Source organism: Dreissena polymorpha, chromosome 15 (assembly GCF_020536995.1).
Source record: "Dreissena polymorpha isolate Duluth1 chromosome 15, UMN_Dpol_1.0, whole genome shotgun sequence".
In the NCBI taxonomy this organism is placed as follows: domain Eukaryota; kingdom Metazoa; phylum Mollusca; class Bivalvia; order Myida; family Dreissenidae; genus Dreissena; species Dreissena polymorpha.
The window spans coordinates 11331305-11351934 of record NC_068369.1 but is presented as its reverse complement, the minus strand read 5'-3'; the positions used below and the strand labels follow the sequence as shown (position 1 = coordinate 11351934).

Below are 20630 nucleotides of genomic sequence, written 5' to 3'. Positions count from 1 at the left end.
ATATACCGGGTATATCCTACTACCCCATGCTCGTATATAAGTAATGCCGTTTCAAGCCAGTACTATACTAGCGAGTTATATACCGGGTATATCCTACTACCCATTCTCGTATATAAGTAATGCCGTATCAAGCCAGTACTATACTAGCGAGTCATGTACCGGATATATCCTACTACCCCATGCTCGTATATAAGTAATGCCGTACCAAGCCAGTACTATACTAGCGAGTTATATAGCGGGTATATCCTACTACCCCATGCTCGTATATAAGTAATGCCGTATCAAGCCAGTACTATACTAGCGAGCTATATACCGGATATATCCTACTACCCAATGCTCGTATATAAGTAATGCCGTATCAAGCCTGTACTATACTAGCGAGTTATATAGCGGTATATACTACTACCCCATCCTGTTATAAGTAATACCGTATTAGTTACACTGTTTGTAACTGATGGTGTATGAGAGCGAAGCTCGAGAAGGGAACTGAGGGTGTATATCCTATACACAATCAGTTACTAACTGTGTATCCATTATATCTCAACCGATTACTCGGGGTGTATGGAAATTTCTCAGGGTGTATGGAAAATACACAATGGGCACATGGCCTCTCAAAGCAAATCGAATCAGGTCATTTTTGTAGGAGGCGAGTTATACCTTACTACCCTATGCTCGTATAAGTAATGCCGTATCACATCAGTTGTATTTTTGACGTCATTTAGTTATATACAGGATAGTCATATAGCGGGTATTTCCTATAACCCCCAAGTACGTACTGTTAATGCTATATCAAACCTGTTATATTCCTAATTTCACAAAGCGGGTATAACCGACTATCCCAGGCTCAAGTTTGCCAAGCGGTATCTACCCAGTAATATTCTATATGTCATTATGCGGGGATACCTGACTATCGTATGTTCGTATTTAAGTGATGCTGTAGCACATTAGTTCAACACTCACAAGTCATACCAAGGGTATATAGGGTTAGGGCAACTAAACCTAATCATATTGTTCACTGCTCGCCTGCATGGTCTGTTCTTCTAAAAGCCATGTAAGAAACACAATCATTCTGCTGTGTGCATATTTTGATCAAATTAATGAATGCTAGTTCGGTTGTTCGGCGTAGCTGTCTTACCAAGCTTTTCACATTAAATACCCTTTATCAACAAACAATTAAATGATGGGGAAATTTCACGCCTGTAGACCCGAATGAATGAATCAGAATATTTTAATTATTGATTTCAGAGAAATCACCCACAGCATTGGCCAAATCACTGCGGAAATCCGGACTTCTTCATGCACGTTTTTGACCTAACAACAATCACTGCGAAATAGCGCAGACCGTGTTTGACTTACGCTGGCCGCATACGCATTAAGACCTATTTTCGCAAGACGCGACTATAAGTGTGATTTGGTTGTGTTGAAAGTACACTGTGCATGTATGAACTATTTACATCTCATTGCGATGGCGATATAATAAATTCATAATAAGCCTTGTGAGGCCACATATGATCACATGTAGTATATTTTTATCTAAGGACAAAATTGTTCGGTTTGAATATACGTGCACTTTATAAGAAACACATCATGCGGTGGATATGCGACAATTAAACCTTTATTTTCTATTTAAATATTTATAAACGTGAATATACGACTTGCTTTAACGATACAAGCGTTAATTCGTTACTGATAGGATCATGCGGCAGCAATGAATAGGACACTCCTCGTGTAAGTAATCATCATAGTCTAGGGACCCTTCAGGTTTCGCATCGTAAAAAGTGTGACCCAGTAATATTGCTTAAAATGGTTGAGCTAACTTAATTTTCATCTTTTCTCGTGCTCTTTAATTACCCACATATTTAGGTCTGGTTGAAGTACTTTTACTTCCCACAGAGCAATTCGGTTCAAATTACTAATAACAACAATACACATTTTTAGCTTTATTTCAAATGTGAACATATTTATTTAACGCAGACGTGTACATAATTTTAACACAGAACAAGGGCTGTTTGTAAAACATGCATGCCCCCCTATGGGCTGTCAGTTGTAGTGGCAGCCATTGTGAATACGTTTTTGTCACTGTGAACTTGACTTTTGACCTAGTGACCTGAAAATCAATAGGGGTCATCTGCCAGTCATGATCAATGTACTTGAGAAGTTTCATGATCATAGACCTAAGTATTCTTGAGCTATCAACAGGAAACCATTAAACTGTTTTGAGTCACTATGACCTTAATCTTTGACCTAGTGACCTGAAAATCAATAGGGGTCTTCTGCCAGTCATTATCAATGTACCTATGAAGGGGGTCATCTGCCAGTCATTATCAATGTACCTATGATTTTTTTATTTTATGATCCTAGGCGTAAGCATTTATGAGTTATCATCCGGAAACCATTTTTCTATTTCGAGTCACTGTGACCTTGACTTTTGACTTAGTGACCTGAAAATCAATAGAGGTCATCTGCGAGTCATCATCAATGTACCTATGAAGTTTCATGATCCTAGGCGTAAGCGTTCTTGAGTTATCATCCGGAAACCATTTTACTATTTCGAGATCAATAAACCTATGAAGTTTCATGATCCTAGGCCAAAGCGTTCTTGAGTTATCATCAGGAAACCATCTGGTGGACCAACCAACTGACATGTGCAAAACAATATACCCCTCTTCTTCCAAGGGGGGCATAAATATAATATTAATTTTTAGTAATCTAAATTAAATCAAAATTGCTAGATTGTATTTTCCGAGAAATTATCGGAAAACATCGTTAAAGTTAAAGGGTATCTGCCAGCTTATGCCATTAAAACACAAATGTTAAATGACAAAAGCTGTTGCCCGGTTCACGGCACGCGGAGCCTACCCTATTGTGAACCAAAATCTTTTTGTGTATTTCATCCTAGTAGTTACCTTGACATAGAACAGACACATTGGTTACTTTTATGAAACAATTCTTATAAAACTTGGTATACAAATTGCGACATTGTTGCCCATTTGTCCGTCAGTCCATGTCCGAATAGTAGCTAAAATTGAGAAAACTCAGTAAGATTTCATGAAACTTAATATTCACATAATTTTTAAATACACAAAATAATACATTGACCATTTTAATTTTGTGATAAAACTTGGTTTACAAATGAACTCAGAAGAGCAATGTGATATTTATTTTGTCCCTACCGTTTTCACATGAAGGGATTTACGGTTGACCCACTGTCCATCGGTCTGTCAGTCAAATAAACCTGGATCTGGTTACAATGTTTTCCTAAGATTTCACCAGGTTACCTACTTTTTGGACACACTCAACCCAGGCTTACTCAACCAAGATGAGCATGTCGATCAGGTTTCATCAACATTGAGTCGAAAAAAGCCTGGTTTCTTCCATCACCTGATGATCCTCTAACACAGCAAGTCAATCCTCGAATGTCCGAAATATGTTCTGGTTCTTATAGTGGCAGACAAAAACAAGACCTATGATTTTAAGTAAATTTGTTATGTTCATATATACATTAATTATTCCAACTATTTTTTTAGCTCGTATATGTTGTTATACAATTGTATTAAACATGGCCATTTAAGTCTTTCATAAGATTCTAACTAAACAAATGAGTTTTAATTTCTTTTAAAACTCTTGATGCAAGCAAACGATGAACGGCAGTATTGGGGGAAAAAAACTGGCAGACAATATGTATTTGACCATCAAAACTAGAGAAGACTGAGATAAAGATATGCAGAAAATGAAGCAACACCAGTTCATACACAGTGCTAAACTCACATCATAGAGATGTTTAAGTTCATGGATTTCAAGACTATTAAAGCTCAGGACTTTGGTACAGTCTCCCCATCTACAGCATTTCTCTTGAACCACATGAGAGATGATATGTGCATCTTGCTGTCCTATGGAGTGGAAGTCTTCCTTGCAGGATATCCATTTGCACGAATACTCCTATAACAAGCAACTTTGTAAACTGCAGATTGGAAGCCAAAGTCAATTAACTTACAGTGTCCACATTTTTAACTTTAGTTATAATCATTGACTAAGTTTTTCACAAATGTTATTTTTGATTGAAATGTTAATGAAAAGGCAAAAAAAAGAGATTTACTGTGAAATAAGTCAATGGAGATAAGCCTACTAATAGCTCTTGGTGTGTATTGTGGATTTCACCATGATTTGTTTAACTCTATTTTTGTTTTATTTATCTATATATTGATATTTTCTATGAGTTCTTTACGCAGATACACATCTAATCAGAGCCTCTGTTAATGTAATAAAAGTATGTTACTGTTCTGTTCTTCTGTTAATAACTAATCTAAAAAGAAAGAAAACAAGTAAATTTGCACTATTGTATGAATATGGCATACACTTATTTTTCCATGTTGAAATCTTATTAAATTCATGATATGAAGCCCTAAAATGTTTGTAACAAACAGATGGATGGACTGACAGACTGACCGATGGAAAACGCCAACACTATATCTCTCTGGCTTTGGAAAGGATAATGATTCAACAGAAAGTAGAAATCATCAATAAAAACTTGATGCATCTAAGTTAACTTAGCAATTAGTGAGTTCAATATGTCCTTTAACTGAACAAAAAACAGATGTTTCAAAAACTTAACATGATTTGTCATTTGTTGCAAATATTAAGAAGCACTTACAGGTCCTGGGTTTCAATCACCAACATATGATAAAATAGTTCTCAGTAACAAAAGGCACAAAAATGCAAGAAAAAAATCACTTTAATGTTAAAATAAATATATATAGTTATTCAATAAACGATGTATATTTTGTCATAAAGTACCGGTCCTGGATTGTTCTCAACATCATTTAAGAGCATCAACATCCGCTGGGACAGGTTAACATGTTGTTGAATACACAGCTGCATCATGATGTAATGAAGACCACCTTGTCCACACATACGACCCAGAATCATCAGCCCAAACATCTTGATCCACATGGTGGGTGGGAAATGTTTGTATGTTCCTAAAGAACAAAACATGTTAATGATTTATCATTTCAAGTATAAAAGGCAAGCCTTAAAATTCTTAGAAAGCTTTAACATCTGAAGGTTAATATCACCCTGGCTGTGCAGATCTTGGTAATATACCCATTTAAAAAACATTCCTTAAAGCCACACACCTTGAAATGAAATATCTGGCATAGTAAATTTGGATATAAATAAGAAACATATTTTATCTTTGCCAATTAGAATATATCTGGTGGTTGCAAGGTAGAAATCCGTCTTTCTTGTGCTTTAAAACTTAAAAATAATTGTGTTTCTCGAATTGAACATGTACGTATACAAATCATACATTCAGTTTTAAAATATAAAAAAATAAATTACTTGCTAACTAGGCTATAGATTTAATGACAATTTTGCACACTTTCAAATTGCATCTATATGTACTGAGTAACATGTATTTCATTTCAAGGTGTGTGGCTTTAATGTAATAAACAAGAGTGCTAAACTGTCACAAGATACACCCGTTTGAAGGTTTTGGACACCATGCTAAACGCTGGAAATGCACTAAGTGACCTAGTTTTCGACCCGGCATGACCTATATCTGAACTTGACTTAGATATCATTAAGACACAACTTCTGCCCAAATTTGGTGAAGATCGGATGAAAACTCTTTCAATTAAAGAGCTTACACCATGCTAAATCCTTGAAATGCACCCTGTGAACTAGTTTTTGACCCAGCATGACCCATATTTGAACTTGAACTAGATATTGTCTAGATACAACTTCTGACCACATTTGTTGAAGATCAGATGAAAACTACTTCAATAAGAGAGTGGACACCGTGCTAAATGCTTGAAATGCACTAAGTAACCTCGTGACCTAGTTTTTGACCTGGCGTGACCCATATTTGAACTTGACCTAGATAACATTTTGACACAATTTCTGACCAAATTTGGTGAAGATCGGATGATAACTACTTCAATTTGAGAGCGGACACCATGCTTAATCCTTGAAATGTACTAAGTGAACCCCTGACCTTGTTTTTGACCCGGCATGACCCATAATTGAACTTGACTTAGATATTGTCTAGATAAAACTTCTGACCAAAGTTTGTGAAGATTGGATGAAAACTACTTCAATTAGAGAGCAGACACCATGCGAAATGCATGAAATGCTCTAAGTGACCTCGCGACCTAGTTTTTGACCCGGCATAACCCATATTTGAACTTGACCTATATATCATTTACACACAACTTATGACCAAATTTGGTAAAGATCAGATGAAAACTACTCCAATTAGAGAGCCACCAATGCTAAATCCTTCAAATGCACTAAGTGACCCCGTGACCTAGTTTTTGACCTGGCATGACCCATATTCAAACTTGACCTAGATATTGTCTAGATACAACTTCTGACCAAGTTTGGTGAAGATCAGATGAAAACTATTTGAATTAGAGAGTGGACACTGTTATGGACGCCGCCGCCCGCCAAGGGTGAAACTATAATACGTCCCGTTTTTTCAAAACCGGCGTATAAAAATAAGTAATATCCCTCACAGGGTTCAGGTCACACAATTAACTTATAGACAATAGGCAATACTTAATTCATTCACTTCAAACTGTTTCTCTTGACAGATAACAAATGTTCAATCAAATTTTCATTCAAGATCATTTGGTTACAAATTTGAAATATACTAAAATTTGCCTTCATAATGGAAACTTCTATTTTCCAAGCATGCCTTCCACTTCCTTGAGCTGACTTCGTTGAGTTCATGATTAGCAGATGCAATCTGTAAGATTTACTTATAAATAACTCTAAAATAAGTGATTGTTACCCAAAAAATAAAAAAATATAAATTCTTTTGTCTAATTACACACTTTCACATACATAAATGTGACACACGCATAAAGGCCCATAACCATCCAATCAAAATATTCAGAAATAGAGGTGCTCATTATACTAACAGTAATGACTAAGTTTGTATACATGTATGTTTTTTCAACTATGTTTTGCAAAATATTCTCATGCAAACCAGGGTTTCCAATTTAATAAGCCACATGTACATTGCATGTAACAGGGGTAAGACAATGCTAACAAGAAATGTGGTTGTCAGAAACACAATGCCCCCTAATGCGCCACTTTGATTTTTTTTTTACCTTTGACCTTTAAGGATGACCTTGATCTTTCACCACTCAAAATGTGCAGCTCCATGAGATACACATGCATGCCAAATATCAAGTTGCTACGTTCAATATTGCAAAAGTTATGAAGAAGGTTAAAGTTTTGGTTAAAGTTTTTGAATTATTTTTTTTGACCTTTGACCTTGAAGGATGACCTTGACTTTGACCTTTCACCACTCAAAATGTGCAGCTCCATGAGATACACATGCATGCCAAAAATCAAGTTGCTATGTTCAATATTGCAAAAGTTAATATGAAGGTTAAAGTTTTGGTTAAAGTTTTGGGACACACACACACACACACACATGGACACATACAATGACAGACAGGCCAAAAACAATATACCCCCGATCTTTCGATCCGGGGGCATAAAAATAATCCTGGTTGTGTTTTTCAAGCAATCTAGCTAAAACAAACAGGTTTAATAAAATAGAAAGATTAACTAAAATGAACATACCAGTTATATAGGGCTATAACTATCATATTGAGTATGTCAACACAAAATCGTGTAATTAGTTGCTAAAAGATACAGAAAGCTTTATATGGGAAAGTGCATGTGTTGACCTCCTTTTTTTGTTACTTTATTTGTACATAAAATGCTTGTCAAGCATACACAAGTTAGTGATTTAAAGTCATACCATTGGTGAGCCTATCAGCTTAATTTTACTCTCTTTTCCAGTCTCTGGTTGCTTGATGTGGCGACTGCAGAAGTGGCTCAGCAAAGCGTCTTCGTTGGAGCAAATAACCCTGCATTCTGGACACCGATTGTGCGCCTCCTTTAAATATAAAACTTTGTGAAACATAAAAATATATTAAACATTTATTTTTCATCATTTTAACCAATAAATACCTACTAAACAAGAACTTTGACATTAACTTAGATAAGAAAACATATATATTATTTTCAATTAAATTGTTAAACAAGAGCTGTCTCCATAGGATGACGTATGCCCCCAATAAATGCTTTGATAGAAATTATGAGCATTTTTCGAACCCTAAACGCGGACCCTAAGGTCAAGGTCATGGGGTGAAAAATTTGTGTGGGTATGGAAAGGCGTTGTCCATATACACATGCATATCAAATATGAATGTTACATCTGAAGCGACAAAAGAAGTTATGAGCATTTTTCGAAACCTAAACACAAAGTGTGACGGACAGACAGACATCAGACAAACAGACAGAAGGACAGTTCGATCACTATATGCCCTCCTTCGGCGGCATAAAAAAAGTTAATCCAGAAATGCAAAATAAGTCCCAAACTAGAGAGCGGACACCAAACTTAATCCTTAAAATGCACGTAATGTAAGCAAGTAAGTTCAAATAACAATGTACACAATTTCAATACTTTCTTAAAGTCAGTTCAAATAACAATGAACACAATTTCAATATTTTCTTATCACTTAATCAATAATTATTATTTAAAAAAAACCATCCTGACAGTCCCCTCACATTTATGTGACTGAACTATCAGTCAAAAAAACGTTTGTTAGCTAACAGGGAGATATCTGTTATGGGAGAAGGTTCAAAATATTTTTGCCATTTCTTATATCACACTGCAAGTGTCAGTGCTACTGGCTCTGGGCATTTTCTATTTTTATCAAACCACTAAATTCAATGTATTTTATTCAGAAAACTTTGCAAAAGACAACCTCAGTGTCTGGACTGACCTGATGCACCAAATCGCACAAGTCAGCTACATCTCTGAAATTATTTCAATACAATCATTTTCATTAATAAAAATAGATAACAAGAGCTGTCAGAGGACAGCGCCCTCGACTATTCGAGTGCTTGACAGTATAACGTAAGCCATCATGGGGAAATTGTTCATATTCAATAATTTATTAGATGATCTTTCAAAAATAAAAAAAGGAAAAAAAATAAAAATTTGGGGAGGGGGTAGGGGGGTTGAGAGGGGGGTATAACATGGGGTGTGGTCATTTATTAGACGATCTGATGATCTTTCAAAAATAAAAAAAGGAAAACAAAAAATTTGGGGGGTGGGGGGGGGGGGGGGGGCAGGGATTCTGGGTTGGGGCGTGGGGTATTGCAGTGCTGCAGCTAGGATTTAAAAAGGGCAGGGGGATTTTTTGTCAAAAGGGCACTTTGGACGCGCAGTTTTTTGTCAAAAGGGCACTTTCGAGCGCGCGGGCGTTTCTAGAATGCTTCCTCATGCATGTTAATTTATGTGTTATCAATAATTGTAAGAATGAGTTATTCCCATTGTCATTAAACAATTCAAATTTAATTACAAACAATGAGGAATAAATTAATTACAATGTATTTTAATAAGAGATTTATTAATCATCATATGTAAAAAAAAAATTAAAAAAAAAAAAAAAAAATTTTAAGGGCAGGGGGGGCCCTAGGAAGGTCAGGGCGGAGGTTCGGGAGTGCAGGGCGGGGCGCCCTTCGATTGAGGCCTAGCTGGAGCACTGGTATTGCACGGGTGGAATCCATTGTGGTATTCAGGTAAGTGCTGTTTTGTCAAAGTATTAATAAAATCTTATCATAAATAAAGAAGTTATGTGAATTTAAGCAAAATGTCCAATTCTCAAAGTAAAAAAGGGGCCATAATTCTATCAAAATGCTTGATTCAGTGGTCTAATCTTGTTTATAGGTTGGGGTCATGTTGGTAAACAAGTATGCAAAATATAATAGCAATATGTCAAAGGACATAGGAAATATTTGGGGTAGTACGCAAACTTTAACATAGATTTATCAATGATATGCATATTCTGAGTATAAAAGGGGCCGTAATTCTATCAAAATGCTTGATTAAGTGGTCTCCTCTTGTTTGTAGGTTAAAGGTCATGTTGGTAAACAAGTATGCAATATAACAAAGCAATATGTTAAAGGACATAGGAAATATTTGGGGTAGTACGCACAATTTAACATAGATTTATCAATAATATGCATATTCTAAGTATAAAAGGGGCAATAATTCTGTCAAAATGCTTGATACAGTGGTCTGCTCTTGTTTATAGGTTGGGATCATGTTGGTAAACAAGTATGCAAAATATGAAAGCAATATGTCAATGGACATTGAAAATATTTGAAGTAGTACGCAAACTTTAACATTTGCACGCTCACGGAAACGCCAACGCCGGGGTGAGTAGGATAGCTCCACTATATATATTTCATATATAATAGTCCAGCTAAAATACAGTCAACAATTAAAGAGTTGTTGTCACTGGGAATGTGATCTTGCATATATACACTTCATGTTGACAACATATTATTTTCAATTAAATTGTTAAACAAGATCTGTCTCCATAGGATGACGTATGCCCCCAATAAATGCTTTGATAGAAATTATGAGCATTTTTCGAAATCTGAATGCATTTTTTGAACCCTAAACACGGACCCTAAGGTCAAGGTCATGGGGTAAAAATTTGTGTGCGTATGGAAAGGCCTTGTCCATGTACACATGCATATTAAATATGAATGTTATATCTGAAGCGACAAAAGAAGTTATGAGCATTTTTCGAAACCTAAACACAAAGTAAGACGGACGGACAGACAGACATCAGATAAACAGACGGAAGGACAGTGCGATCACTATATGCCCTCCTTCGGCGGCATAAAAAACGTTAATTTAGAAATGCAAAATAAGTCCCAAAACTATATACCCTCTTTTCTTCGAAAGGGGGCATAAAAAATGTGGAGTAAAATATATACAAATGTGTTCTTTTTCTTTGAAGACTGACTTACCTATCAAAATAGTTACATAAACAAATATGTATAATTATATTGTTAATATTATGCGCATAAATAAAACATTTGCTATTTCATGTAAAATTAATTGTAGACAGCAAATAATGAAACAAGAAACCGTTTGAGACGGGTGATGCTCCACAAAGGTTTTTTTGTCACAATATTGCACTATATATTCAGATAAAAGGAAACGTCTTGAGGGGCATAACTTTGGACAAAATAATACAATGGATGGTTTAGTAACTTAAAAATTTCAAAGGGCCATAACTCTGTAAATAAATCATCTAACCAGAACCCACTAATAACATGCGCATCTCCTCAAGGTAGTTAAGCTTCCCATAAAGCTTTATTGTATTCCAGTCAGTAGTTGGGGAGAAATAGCCCGGACAAGAATTGCACTATATGTACAGTTATTAGAAAATTTCAAAGGGCCATAACTCTGTGAAAAATCATCCGACCATAACCGGCTTATAATATGCACATCTCCTGTTGGTAGTGAAGCTTCCCATAAAATTTCATTGAATTCATGTAATAAGTTGCTGAGAAATAGCTCGGACAAGAATTGCACTATATGTACAATGGAAAATTTCAAATGGCCATAACTCTGTGGAAAATCATCCGACGAGAACCGGCTGATAATATGCACATCTCCTGTTGGTAGTGAAGCTTCCCATAAAGTTTCATTGAATTCCCGTCATTAGTTGCTGAGAAATTGCTCGGACAAGAATTGCTCTATATGTACAATGGAAAATTTCAAAGGGCCATAACTCTGTGAAAAATCATCCGACCAGAACCCGCTGATAATATGCACATCTCCTCTTGGTAGTGATGCTTCCCATAAAGTTTCATTGAATTCCAGTCATTAGTTGCTGAGAAATAGCCCGGACAAGAATTGCACTATATGTACAGTAAATGGAAAATTTCAAAGGGCCATAACTCTGTGAAAAATCATCCGACCAGAACCCGCTGATAATATGCACATCTCCTCTTGGTAGTAAATCTTCCCATAAAGTTTCATTGAATTCCGGTCATTAATTGCTGAGAAATAGCCCTGACAAGAATTGCACTATATGTACAGTTAATAAAAAATTTAAAAGGGCCATAACTCTGTGACAAATCATCCGACCAAAACCCGCTGATAATATGCACATTTCCTCTTAATAGTGAAGCTTCCCATTAAGTTTCATTGAATTCCGGCCTTTAGTTGCTGAGAAATAGCCCGGACAAAAATTGTTCACGGACGGACAGACGGACTGACGAAGCGGCGACTATATGCTCCCCCCCAAATTTTTTGGGGGAGCATAAAATGTCAAATTAACATGGATAATAGAAAATATTGTGAAATGCTTTATTTATAAATTAGAAACTAGATAACACTTCTAGTATGATTGCAAGTTTCCATGACTCATTGAGGAATAAACCATGTAAAATGTTAGTTTTGCAAATTTATATAGTTATGGGAAACAACTACATTAAATTTAAATATCAAAGCTTTTTTTTATAATTGTATATGTACCGGTAAAACACCGCTTCATTCGTAAGAATGTCATTTGAACCTAGATGAAGATACAGCTGTTGAACATCCATCTTCCGCAAGTCTCTCAACAATGCATGGCGAAAACGATCACAAGAAAATTTGGCACCTTTGAAAACAGAGTTGGCGAATGTCTGTGTAAATAAATCACAAATATACATGAATGAATACACAAGGAAAATTCATGCTTTGCCTCAAGATTAAAATGAAAAGTTTGCAATTACAATTCCCTACAATCTGTAAAATATTCCACACGCTTAAATAAAATATATAACCATGCAAATTAGTTAGAAAACGCAATGATGCCAATAATTGCACATCAGCATAATAAGTTTAACTTTATATTGATGACAAATACTGTAATCATACGAAGCTTAGGACTTGACATTTGAACTGTTTAAGTATAAAGAAATGAAATAATTACATCATTTATAGAAACTATGAGTATCACGTTTAAATGGTGGCATTTCGTGTTTTCTCAAAAATGTTTACAAAAACAGTAAACATTTAAACGACTGTTGATATCAACATAATCCATTTTAGTTCATTACGTTACAATGTTGCAAAACTTATTAAAAGCTGTTAAAAAAAGACTGGTATACATTTGTATCATGTGTGCCAGATGGCCCTTATTCACAACAGCGTAAACATAACAAAACACCATGTACGACCTAGACGGCTTGAATATTTGACACACGTCGGCACAAAGTGCTCGGGAAAATTTTCCAGCTGTTTGTTGCATGATCATTCCCCGAATTGTCTTGAACATTTGACGCGCGTCAGCACAACGTGCATGAGGAAATTTTTTCTGACATTTATTCATCCGCATTCATTTTTAATTTAATAAACAGATACTCGTTTTTATGTACATCTTGTTAGGTAGAAAACAATAAAAATTTTACACAGGTGTAGTCTTATTGAAGAAATGTGGGATCAATATTTATTTGTCTTATAAAATACTACGGCATGTAAGTAGAAAATGTGTACCCAATGACTCAACAACGGCAAGAACAGTTGGTTTTAATATGACGTCATTGCCCAAATGGGTTATGATCTGAATATAACTTCTGGAAATAATCATTACTTTCAGTTTGGAAATGCGATGTCAATGACGCTTTTATAACTGACATATGGATATCGTTTAAACGGTAACCTTTTGTTTATTTCATTAATCATTTCGTTTTAACGTTTAGAAAAATGTGTACATGTGATACCATTAATAGAAACAAACCTGAAACTGTAATTACTGTTCTATACCATTGTCATTACATATTCTCATCAGAGATTGGCAGGCATTTGACAGCTATATCATCAGGAAGAATATCCTTAATCCGATGAGCATTGGAGTCCCCAGCAATACAGTTCACTTTTCTCCTGTCTTGGGCACCTGAAAAAATAAAAGGAAAATGCTTCCTGACACAACACTGCATCCTGTTCAAAAGAGCCTGCGTAATAAATCTACTAATTATAAAAAGACAAGTCTTAACAACCCAAATACTACCTTAACAATACTATTGCAACAAGACTAATAAGGACGACTAAACTTGTCTTATGTGTATCTAACTACACAAAAAGAATATAAACAAAACAGATCAATCACGCTTTAATAAAAATAAAGGTCACACAAGTTAAAATGCACTAGTTTTCAATAATCAATAAGTCATTAAGTGTCAAAATTGCAATACACTGGTCAGTGTTCAGTGCAAATATCACTATGAACATGTCAAAAGTGTCAATTATTGCACTAGTGTGTAACACACTGAATGTGTCCAAATGCGCGAAGCACCTGTTTTTTTAATAATTAGTATTAAAGTGTCACTCAAAATTGCAATCCACTGGTAAGTGTTCATTCAATGCAAATATCACACAGTCACTATAAACACATCAAAAGCGTCAATTATTGCACTAGTGTAAAACACACTGTAAGTGTCCAAATGCGCGAAGCACGTGTTTTTAATAGATCACAAAATGGGTAATAAAACGCACAGTTGAACTTAAGATGAAAAGTAAACACAAATGCTTCGTTCACTCACACCGAGTTACTAGGACTTGGTCGCGAAAATGAATGCCACTTTGAATCATACACTTTACAACGTCGAAATTCACCAAATCACAATTAAAAGATAGCTATTGCAAGTTCAAAAACAAAACTGAAATATATAAGCGCCGAAATGACTTCTTGATCTCAAAACAAGGTCACAAAGTGAAACGTATACAATACCGGATCTCAACCGTTTGAAAGCTCGTGTGCAATCAAAAGGGGAGATTATTCCAACGATGTTTTTTTCTTGTTTCTCCATTCGGTACCCCTCGCACGTTATTTGATTACGCTTTCTTCATATATGGTCATATTACACTCATTCATAACGTTTATTTATAGATGTTTGTGTTGTGACATATATGGTTATGATTACCATATAAGGTAAAGACGGCCAGGGACCAGAGTCGCTCTGATAGACATACATTCATATAACCATTAATAACTAATTAAACCCGTTAACACACGCTAGAAACGATATATTGCATATAGAGAGAGAGAAATTGAGTGCTTTTCGGTGATTGTATGGACCGACTTAAATACCAATAGAGCGTGACACAAGCACAGCACAATTGTTTATTTCGGCAAACATTTTGATATTATTTGCTTTTAAACATAGCTTTTAATGACCATTGATAGATGAATAATGTTATACTATTATTTGTAATTTCAAAACATGTTACTTGGTGATGTTATTCACGTTCAATAAATACATCAGTTATTCTTAATAACCTGATGCCTGTTGTCTGCTACTGTTACAATACGACGCTTAAAAATGTGGATTGCATAAATTTAAAGGTCAAATTCCGTTTGCACTATAATACTTGTAATAATGCATTATAAATATGTCAAGCATGTTCACTTTAACAAATAGAGTTATGCGATTTAAAAACTGATACCACTCAGCTTGATTTATAATTAATGTTCCAACGCGCCAATGTATTTAATTAAATGGTTTCATGAAATTGTGTTTAAAAGCATAACGATTGAAAGTATGTAAGAAACACAGTTTTGCACATAAAATGATCGCCAACAGACCCGAATTAATACACTTCATAAATGCCAATCAGATAAAAAACAATTCCAATAATAAAACAGGGGAAGTCTACACTGTGTATTAGCCACCCGCTGTGGTTATCCCTATATATCAGCTCTATCTCAGGCACCTGGCTACTGTTATGAACAAATTGGATTTACTGAAAATAACTGATGTCATTTATTGCCAAATTGTTATGTACATTTAAAATAAACAACGAGAGTGGACCCACATCATTGTTGCACATTAGTATAAACTTCACTGTAATCTAGGCGCCCCGTAATCTGTTCTTTAAATAGACATAGCCTTAATAAAGACGGCGCTAATTAAGTTGGATATTAAGAAATAAGATCCATTTTCGCATGACCCTGGCAGTATAGCATGTAGTATTATATCAATAAGACACATTTGAATCTTTCATTTCTTCGAAAAAATAAGCATGTAGTCACAGGTAAAGAAGCTACATTAAGCGCACTGAAAAAGATGAATTGGACACATTTGCATCTTTCATTTATTACAAAGCATGTGAATATGTACAATACTTTTATTACTGACACATTATTCTTAAAGTCGACGGACAACATAAGAGGGAACCACAATTAAATAAGATCCATTTTCGCAGGATAGTGGTTTTTTAGAAAGTAATCACATATTAATTTTAGCTTGCATTAGTTACAATAATAAGTGCGCGTGCCATTGAACATTGAGTTAAGCGAAAGGTGCGAATTAAAATCTGAAACTATTATGTCATCTGTACTAACAGCATTAACTCAATGGTGTCAAATCCTCTATAGTCAATTAAAGGGACATTTTCATTTTTTGAAGTAGTTAAAAACCAACTTGTAGTGAGTGATATTTTGATGCAACCAATTGAAACTTTTGACTTTAAATGACGAAAAATCGGATATGGGTGCATTGTGTGTGCTATGTATAAAACATGACAGTCACTACAAAATCGTATATATAATATACTCTGTAAGAGACGTTACATATTATGACATTTCAAATTTAAACCACAAAATTGACAACTATCCAAAGATATATCATTCATTTTAGTGAAGGAATGATATATTATAATAACCATGAAAAGTTTTTCCGTTTGACTATGCCTTTTACGGAATAATTTTTCATAATAATATATATAAAATAAACGAAATTAATGATACCTTCCTTTCATGTATAGTATACATGTAAGACAAACAGATTCTTTCAATTCATCGCTGTCATTACATCAGTCTATTAGCATCTCATTCGCAATGAAATAATTTGCATTTCACGTGTGCAGAATATGATTCATATTTTGGTATTGATGGAATCTGTGATAAACGCACGGTTAAAAATCTCACGCTTCTTCGAAAAAATAGCAAACCGCGTGTTGCCAAAAAAACGGGACAAAAGAAACCGAAAAAAGCCGACTTCGAAATTAACCCAGCACCCGATTCAATACTCATGACACCAACTGGAAAATCTTGCGACACATCGCTGAAACAAAAGCTCGCCAATTTAATAGCATCAACCCCCAAAACACCAACGTCTAAAAAAAAGAAGCCGGAACACCAACAATTCATTCACTTCTTGTAAACAAATAAAGTTTGACAACAATTTAAGTTCAATTGCAGAAGACGTTCTCGAAGAAGAAAACCATTTAAATATAAGCAGCGATGATTCATTTACCAGTGAACAGACGTGTTTTAATCAAATGACCATTGATGACGCGGAAGACGATAATGTAGAAATTGCACATATATCTACAATAGATTTAGAGCTAGTTAAAAATCCATCTGGTTGGCTGAACGACCCAATAATAAACAAATGTCAGCAAATGCTAAAAGAACAATTCGCGCTTGACAGTGGGATGCAGAACACACTTCTTGCTCCGTACTTTAATCATGATTTAGGTACCTGGGATATAAATAAACGTTTAACGAAACAAAATCCCCCGTCCGCCCAAATACATTACAACGCCAGTAATCACTGGGTATTATCATACCAATCACAGAAAGATCGACATGTTATTGTGGTGGACAGTTTAAAATCTCCAAGAACTCTAAACAGTAGTATTTCAATTCAAATCGCTCAAATCTATGAAAATGGAGAGCGCAGTGTACAAGTACAAATACCCGACGTACAACGTCAACCTAATTACACAGATTGTGGTGTTTTTGCTATTGCAAATCTTACTGAGGTGTTACACAACAATTATGATGTAGATTTTTTAATTATCAGATATGATATACCAAGAATGAGAGCACATTTATTAGAATGTATTACTAAACAACATTTTACAACATTTCCAAAAATAGAAAAAATGCCAAAAATGCCGTGTAAAGTAGCAAAAAGTTGTTCTATTAAGATTTTTTTGCGCTTGTAAGTTGCCTGATATAGTTGGCGATATGGTGGAATGTGACAATAAAAGATGCAAATTGAATAGATGGTTTCACAAAAGATGTGTTGGGTACACAATGACAAACCAAGATGAAAAATGGTTGTGTCCATACTGCACATGGTAATTTGAGATGAACAAGCACTGAGATAAAGGTATGTGATTATGGTACAACAATTATATCTTAATGTTTAGATATATGATATCTATTTAGATATAATGTAATGATATCCTCCAGTACAGTTACTTTTGAAGTGTCATTTCCATTATAACAAATTAATCTATCTCGTCCAATAAAATGCAATTTATGCCTTCGACATCCAGCCCCGGAAAAGGGGGGGGGATAACTTCCTATATACGGGTATATAGGGATGTGCCGAAAATACGGGGTGAGTTTTTCGACTAAAATTACTGATATGGGTATGGTTTTGAGAATCTAAGTATAGATATGTGTATTGAAATCCGAACTTTGCTTGTATTTAAATGCATATATATTTGAAAGTATTTTAAGTATCAAAATGGGTTTGATAAATTTCATACTGGATTTACAAATAGACAGATAATTCAATAAGTATACTGGACAAATCGTCATTGATTGCATTGGACTCCGAATATACAACGAAAAAAAGTCTAAAGGTATATTTACAATGATATGCACAACCATTTTTGTACTTCCGTCACTTCTTCGCAATTTAATTTAAACCACACCATTATTGATAACGTTTGTTTCGAACGCTAACCATTCTGACCATTTTTTTACAAACCCGCGATCACGTAGAAGCGAGTTATTTTATGCCTATGGAAGTTTTCTAGTATGCATGACAAACACAAGATCCAAAATGCGTTTTGGTCTCGTTCGATGTTTTAACAAATATTTTACTGTTAACTAAAATGCCACGTCCGACTTGTCATTAAAATCCAGAGAGTCAAACGAAATGCACATCCACATTATGCTCTCTTTCAATTTATCTTAATTTTTTTTAACCACATACACATGTATGCTCTTTTTTAATCTTATCGAAGTTTATAATAATGCATGACAAACAAACAATCCTAAATACGTTTTGCATTTGATGATGCTTTGAATAAATAATTAACTGTTAAAAACGAACCACGTTCATATGTCGTCGCTAATTCTATCGAAAATGCGTTTAAACTATGTGTCGTATTCTGAGAAAACTGGGCATAATGCATGTGCGTACAGTGTCGTCCCAGATTAGCCTGTGCAGTTCGCACAGGCTTATGAGGGACGACACTTTCCGCCTTAATTGTATTTTTGCTAAGAAGAGACTTCATTTAAACGAAAAATGTCATAACAGCGAAGAGTGTCGACCCTGTTTAGCCTGTGTGGACTGTATGTTAAATATTTTGAGGTTAAACTAGTTTTTTTCGTCACTGAAATGACCACACACGATATACGTCACAAATCTCATAATTTAAATTTAAAGCCACAAGGCAATGCAAAATTAATAAAACATTATCTTATGAAAATGAATGAAGATGTTTCGATTAAAGGTTTATAAATTTACGGAACAAGATTTTATGTTAGTCAATTGTGTTTTGCTATGAGCAGGGATGTGCGAATAACTGTAAACTTTTGCTGAGCAAGTCATTCATGCTATTATACAGAATTGCAGTTTACCTACATATTTTTCAAAAGGTCAGATAGCTTAATTGGTAGAGCAACCCAGGCCGGCATCATTAGATGGCTAATGGATGGGTTCGGGTTCGAATCCCGATCTGAACTTCGTAGGTAAACTTGTGGTTGCAAGGCTGGAAACGGATAGTGTGACAATTTGTTTTCGGCGGGGTTTTGGGCTAACCGTTAAGTTCATCAGTTCGTCCGGTCACATGAAACCGTTTTATATGGCCTGTTTGTTGTTTAATTGCTGATTAACATATTTGACACAAATCGTGCAGTCCCGCTTTAACTCCTTATTTATGTTGGCTATATTGCACTTTAGCGGTACGCTGCAATCATGGAATCCGAAATTTACGCAACTTAACACAAATTATAAGGGCTTGGGTTATAGTGCGTACCGGTAAAGTGCAATTGCCCCGGACTGTTTAGTTGCTCTTATCCGCAGTTGGTATTCGAACCATATATACTTCAGATGTGTGCCGACATAAGGTGATTTTATCTATTTTACAAACAGCAGCTTTTGTGCGATTTTAAAACAAAAAAGCTACTTAGTTACAAGGACTGTTCTGTTGCTCTTATCTGCAGTTGGTTTTCGATCCATATATGTTTCTTCCAGATTTGTGCAAAATAAGGGTTTATATGAACTTCACAGTCGGCAAATTATCACCATTTTACAAACGGAAGCTTTTGTGGGCTTTTCAAACATTGCCTCGTGTGACCGTTTGAACTGACAATATATCGTTCTAAATCATAAAACAATTTCAATGAAATGTACATGTAATTCTATGGAAACGTTTTTCTAAGCAAGTTAATCATGCTATTCAACAGAATTGCAGTTTACCCATATATTTTTCAAACGGTCAGAATAGCTTAATTGGTAGAGCAACCCAGGCCGGAATCATATCTTATTTAGATGGCTAATGGGTGGTTTCGAGTTCGAATCCCGATCTGACCTTCGTAGGTAAATTGTGGCTGCAAGGCTGGCAACGGATAGTATGACAATCTGTTTTGGGCGGGGTTTTGGGCTAACAGTTCAGTTCATTAGGTCACATGAAACCCTTTAATATGGCCCGTTTGTTGTTGAATTGCTGATTAAAGTAATAATTGAAAGGTCCTTACTTTTTAATAACAGTCTTTACTAACTCC

The 20630-nt window shown here is 35.1% G+C and overlaps 1 protein-coding gene across 7 annotated transcripts; it reads right to left on the bottom strand.

The window, feature by feature from the left end:
• Positions 1-1927: 1927 nt before the first annotated feature.
• Positions 1928-14820, bottom strand: LOC127859980 (uncharacterized). 7 transcript variants are annotated; one of them, XM_052397648.1, is made up of 8 exons: positions 14607-14820; positions 13643-13772; positions 12368-12519; positions 8805-8838; positions 7775-7912; positions 6661-6745; positions 4795-4976; positions 1928-3939 (listed from the first exon to the last, which is right to left on the bottom strand). In XM_052397648.1, the coding sequence occupies exons 2-8, from the start codon at positions 13649-13651 to the stop codon at positions 3616-3618; spliced, it is 924 nt and encodes a 307-aa protein (XP_052253608.1). In that variant the 5' UTR covers positions 13652-13772; positions 14607-14820; the 3' UTR covers positions 1928-3615. The 7 variants fall into 7 exon arrangements, with proteins under 7 accessions (XP_052253608.1, XP_052253609.1, XP_052253612.1 ...); XM_052397649.1 differs by having other exon boundaries at positions 12368-12494; XM_052397652.1 differs by having other exon boundaries at positions 13617-13772; positions 14607-14817.
• Between the last annotated feature and the right edge of the window lie 5810 nt (positions 14821-20630).

Coding starts and splice junctions, on each gene's coding strand:
- LOC127859980 (XM_052397647.1), bottom strand. CDS start 12,546: ATGTATATTTGTGATTTATTTACACAGACATTCGCCAACTCTGTTTTC. Junction 6,746..7,774: donor AGCTGATAGGCTCACCAATG/GTATGACTTTAA, acceptor TAAATCTTACAG/ATTGCATCTGCTAATCATGA. Junction 3,940..4,794: donor TTGAGAACAATCCAGGACCG/GTACTTTATGAC, acceptor TGCTTGTTATAG/GAGTATTCGTGCAAATGGAT.